This window comes from Podarcis bocagei (genome assembly GCF_964188305.1).
Source record: "Podarcis bocagei genome assembly, chromosome: 9".
NCBI classification, from domain to species: Eukaryota; Metazoa; Chordata; class Lepidosauria; order Squamata; family Lacertidae; genus Podarcis; species Podarcis bocagei.
In genome coordinates, this window is record NC_138134.1 from 36,170,012 (window position 1) to 36,175,741 (window position 5,730).

At 45.0% G+C, this 5,730-nt stretch overlaps 1 protein-coding gene across 1 annotated transcript in view; it reads right to left on the minus strand.

Moving 5' to 3' along the window:
* The window catches only part of TMA16 (translation machinery associated 16 homolog), a 16,895-nt gene extending 15,927 nt beyond the window's left edge, over positions 1 to 968 (minus strand). Inside the window, exon 1 of the mRNA XM_081209164.1 lies at positions 759 to 968. Within this exon, the coding sequence (XP_081065290.1) occupies positions 759 to 761 (3 nt within the window). The 5' untranslated portion in view covers positions 762 to 968. The remainder of the gene's footprint in view (positions 1 to 758) is intronic.
* Between the last annotated feature and the right edge of the window lie 4,762 nt (positions 969 to 5,730).

Sequence of the window (5,730 nt, forward strand, 5' to 3'; positions counted from 1 at the left end):
GAAAGCAGAGGCTGCCGGCAGAGCACCGTGGCTCCTCCCCGAGTCCCCAAAGCAGCCCAGGAGCACAGGACAACAGCGATTTGGCTCCAGGGAACACACATTCGCTCCATAAGACGCACAGACTTTTTCCCTTACTTTTTAGGAGGGAAAAAGTGCGTCCTATGGAGCGAAAAATACGGTAGTTTCCAGGCACGTCTGCTTAGAAATGAGTCACACTGAATTCACAGTAGGACTCAAGTCCTGATGATGATGATTTATTGAATTTGTATACCGCCCTATACCCAGATGTCTTAGAGCGGTTCACAGAACAAAATCAATATATATGTGTGTGTGTGTGTGTATACATACACATATACATATATACATATATATATATATATATATAAAATATCTACACACACATATACACACACACACACACACACACACACACACACACACACACATATATATATATATATATATATATACACACACACATATATATCAATAATCCCCCCCCCCCAAGATAGTAACAGTTGCAATCCAACAGCATTTGCGGCCTGCTGCAGTGGCCGCAGCAGTTCAGGGGCCCCTTAAAGGACAGAAAACCTATTTTTGGCCAGAGCTTTCGTGGGTTGCAGCCACTGGAAACGAACCGGAACAGGCCTCTCTCTCTCGCACGGGCCTTTGCTGCGACAACCGCGCTCGGTAAAGAGTCGTGTACATTCCCCCTCGCCTCCGCTCTTTCCGAAGCCCAATCGCCCTCCCGAGCTCACCATGTTCGCGGAGGAAGAAACCAAGCAGAGCTTCCCGGCACGCTCGGCGTGCGCCTCAGAGTGGGGGAAGGAGTCCGTCACTGTAAACCACCCGGCTAGACCCTGCGACCCACGAGCCCTCGGTTCCGCTTCCTTCCGCCAATTAACAGCAGCCTCCCGGTGATTCGCCGTTGGCTGCGTCACTCCTACTTCCGAGCTGTGATTGGGAGGAGCGGGGGTTGTTCAACCGTCAGAAGAGCGAAAGTACCCGACCGCTTGTTTAGTCTTATTTTAGCTGCGTGCGCGTGTGAGTCGGAAAAGCGGAAATCCACGGGTTCCGTGTGTGCGATTTGCCCCTTATGAGCGTTTACAGTAGCTCCTTTAGCGATCAAAAGGATCCTTTAGAAAGAGAGCTATTCAGTTCTAGGTCTGTTTTTAAATTAGCTCTCTGGTGAGCGCCTGCATGCACAGAACTTTAAAGCACATTGAGAGCGCGCACACGAATCCTGGAAACAAGTTTATCCCTGCTCACAAAACTGCAATTCCCAGCACCCTTAGCAAACTGTAGCTCCCGTGCTTTTGGCAAGTGGTAATTTGAATGTACTTTAACAGTGTGGTGCGTATTCCATCAACCACTAATTTGGTCCCCCACCCCCCAAGAACATGAACTTCTATTTTGAATTCAATAAATACCGGCAAGTCCTTTTCAGGGGGAAAGGCAGGGCATAAAGAAATTGTAATAATAATAATCCTACTTAGAAGCGGCCACCTACCACGAGGTTGCAGGAGGCTGAATGGTTGTTGCTGTTCTTTTAACGTAATTTATTATTCAGTTTAGCCCCACATTTCCTCCAGGGTACTACTGGTCTTATTAAAAAGAAATAGCAGTAGGTCCCCATAATCTACTAGACACCCACCCATTGATAAAGTAAATTGGGACAGGGCACTTGAATCAGCTAGCAAAACAAGCATCCAAATGAACCGTCGTTTATGCCATCTTTCCATAGCAAATTATTGTCAACATTAAAAGGTTTTTCACAAGTCCAAAATTGTTTTTCTGGAGGGTCCTACAACTTTGAGGAGCACATAGGTGGTTAGAAGCAGGGGTGGCACCCCCCCCCATTTCACCACCATAGGCGAAATGGGAAGTGTTGCCACTGCTTCCACTCCCACCACTGCTGCCACCACCATACCTGCCGCCACAGCTGCCTACATCACCTGCTCTGCTGCCACCCTGCCGCAGCTATGACAGGTGAAGTGCCACCAGCATGGGCACACATTTCAGGCAGGATTGTGCCCATTTGGGGTGAGGATTCTCTCAAAATAGATGTGCCTATGGTGGTTCCGCTTCCTGCTGCTGGCAGGGGCAGGCAGGATATCTGCAGGGATGCCACCTTGGGGAGTTTCTGCCACCTGAGACAGTGGCCTTACCCTGCTTAATGGCTAGACCAGCTCTGGTTAGAAGGAGTCGGGTAAGGAAAAACAGAGCACCCCAAGTTGCAAAAGCAGAAGTTATTTGCATTAATGCAAAGTCACCACTGGATACAATCCACAGTATTCAGTGGGATTGATTCCTATTTAAAGACACATAAGATTTGCGGCCTTGGCACCAAGTGCTGTCCCCATCTCCTTCTGTAAAGACGGCAGCAACTTACAACAATTTATACTGCTCACACTGCCTGGATGGTTATACACAGGGGCGGCGCATCCTTTTCCGCCACTCGAGGCAAAATTGAAAGTGCTGCTTGCCCTGCTGCCGCTGCCTCTTCTGCCACTACCTACCTGCTCCTGCAGCTGTCTACTCAGCCACTGCCATGCTCCCTGCTGCATCGGCGCTGATTTTAGGTGAGATGGTGCCAATTTGGAATATTTCACCCCAAGTGGATGCTTTGTTGCCCAAAATCAGCACCAATGACAGTAGTGCTTCTCCACTTCTGGTGGAAGCAGCAGGGCAGGCAGGGCACCCGTCACGGGCATAGCCAGGATTTATGTTAGCAGGGGCAAGCTTCATGGGGGGGGGCAGAACCTCAGTTAGTTATTTTTATTGATTTACTTGACTGGGGGGCAGCTGCCCCCTGCCCCGCCCATTGGCTATGCCCATGGCACCCATGGGTGTGCCACCTGGGGGGCATTTGCCATTTAAGGCAGTGGCCTCATCCTGCCTAATAGCAGAGCCAACTCTGGTTATCCATGTTGCTGCCTGCTATCTATATGTTGCCTAACACTGTTAATTCTTAGGGCATCTGACTACTAGGCTTCATGTTCTCTAGCTAGATAGCCATGCTGATTTGTGTAGGAAAATGTGAGGTGCTTTTTGTAACGCTGCATCCAGTGTCAAGGTATTTGAAAACAATTTTCTAAATGGCATGAGTGAGATGAGAAATGATGAATACGATTTCACGGCTTCAAGAGAAGATTGCCCTTTATTGAGCCTTGATTATGGTAACTACAGATGCCAGTCATGATCTTCTGCCAAGTCTGATTTAGGTACAGATGAATACATTTACAAGGCTTCTGCAGAAATTTACTGTACTTTATGGAATGCTTCAGTTGATACAGATTCAGTTCAAGAGGTTGTTGGGGGGGGGATTTATATATAAAAAAAATCTTCTGAAACAAGATCTAGTTTTATACAGTGCCAGAGTGTTGGGTTTGACAGTGGAAAACCCACTTTGAAACCTATTAAAGGGAGGTGTAGAATGGGGTATGTTAAAACATACAGTATATGATTATGCTGCACTGCCTGTTTCTTCAACTACACATGACAAGGGAGGCATAGATCACCAGCACATGCAATTCGTAATTTGGATCTTAGCTCTGCAGTTTATTCAGTGGTTTTAGATTACTTAGTTACTCTCTCGCAACCTAATCTACCTTGCTTGATTGTTGTGAGGCTAAAATGCTTCTCTCTGCTCGTTGCAAAAAGGGTGGAAAGAAATGGCAGATCAGGGAAGTATCAGTGCATCAGTGGATAACATAATCTACATTTCAGATTCCCTGAGGATTATTGCACAAATCCTCATGAAAGTTGGTACCTCTTTTCCTATGTTTTTTTAAAGGTACTTCTAAGTTTAGTGTTAAAGACTAGCACTCAAAGAAGCTGCTATCTGGACAAAGTCTGGTTGGATAAATATTATTTTTCAATAAGATATAGATGGGGGTTAGGGTCTGATAGGGCATTTTCTATTAACATTTTGGAATAGTAGTTTCCAAATTTAAAACACTGCAACACATTTTCAAATACCTATAGACAGGTTTCGACTGTGTTCTTGTTTTTATTACAAAAACTACACAGCTTGCCTCCTATAGTGCATAATATTTATATTATGCCCTCCACTCCAACTATAGGATTAAAATAAGGGGAAGTAGGTCCAATTCACAATCTACTAATGGTCTTGCTTGGTTTAAAAGAAGCAAAAGACCAAAACCCACTTTTCAGAATGAAAGTGCTATATTAACTGATTGTCGTAAGAGTAACAATAAATGTGATGTGCATCTACAGCCCGGATACAGAATGGAAAATGACAAGTAATTATATCTCTTATTTTAAATTATCCTGCTCTTTATCATATGTTTGGTTTATTTAATAAAATAAACTTGCTGATCAACAGCTAATCCCCGTGGCTGTGCCACTAGACAACTTAAGAAGCTGTCCTTATCAGGGAAGGTAGGAATAGTCAGTGCTAAACAACACACCAGCAAATCTTTAATTGATTTTAGAATTACCACGATAACTGAGGAGTAAATAATAGCGCTCATTCATTTGGCTGGAACAATAAGATTAGCACATTTTCCATTAGATGCTATGAGCAAGTGTCATTTATTAACCACAGGCAGTTGTCATGGAAGTCTTTGAGGACACACCAGTCAAGGAGCTAAACAGACACTTTATCATTTTACTGCGCTATGCATTTAAAGCAGTAGCACACCACTTTAAAGAGTCATACCTTCCACCAAAGAATCCTGGGAAATTGAGTTTGTTAAGGGTGCTAGAAGTCCTCTATTGCCAGAGTGGTTTAGCAAGCAATGTCTCTTCCAAGGGACATCTAGAAGAATATCCTCTTCTTGGATGCTACTCCCTAAACTTCTGGGTGTGATGAAACTACCAAGATGTCCCCCTCTGCTAACCTTAACATGCAAGAGGCTCTGTAGGGAAGGATGTAGCCCATCCAATATTTGGAGCCTGAGTCATTTAGAGCTTTAAACACCAACACAAGCACCTTGAATTGGGCCCAGAAATGAGCTAGCAGCTTGTGCAGCTGTTTTCAAAAAGGGCTGAGTTCTAAATGGAATCCCAAGTAGTAATCCGGCTGCTGTGTTTTGGACAAGTCGAAGTTTTGAACCATCTTCAAAAGTAGGCATACATAGAAAGCGTTGCAATGATCAAATCTGGAATCATAGAATTGTGGAGTTGGAAGGGATCCACAGGGTCATCTAGTCCAATGCAGGAATCTTTTGCCCAACGTGGGGTTTGAACCCATGACACTGAGATTCAGAGTCTTGTGCTGTGTTGATTACAGTAGCAAATCATCTCTGCTCAAAAGTGGTCATAGCTGGCAAACCAGCCAGAGCTGGAAATGGGTACTCCTAACCACCAGAGTCACTTGAAACTCTAGTGACAATGTGGACTCCAGGAGCACCTTCGAGCTATAGGCCTCCTCTTTCCAGGGGACTGCAACACCAGCCAGAACAGACCATCTCCTCATCTCTCAGACTCCAGAATTCAAACATCTCTGTCTTACCATAATTAGCCCTCAATTTATTGATCCACATCCAGCCCATCACCACTTCCAAGCACCAGTCTAGCACCTGAACCAGCTGTAATTAAGAAGGCAGGCAGGTGGTGATGGGGGCTTACTGAGGGCCTACAGAGGCTGGTGGGGCAACACACCATTCACCCTAACAGACCAGCCTCCTGTGCTACATTATGTCTTTGGTAAAATAATCACCTTCTTGGTATGAAGTGGACAATATTTCGATATGAATATATATT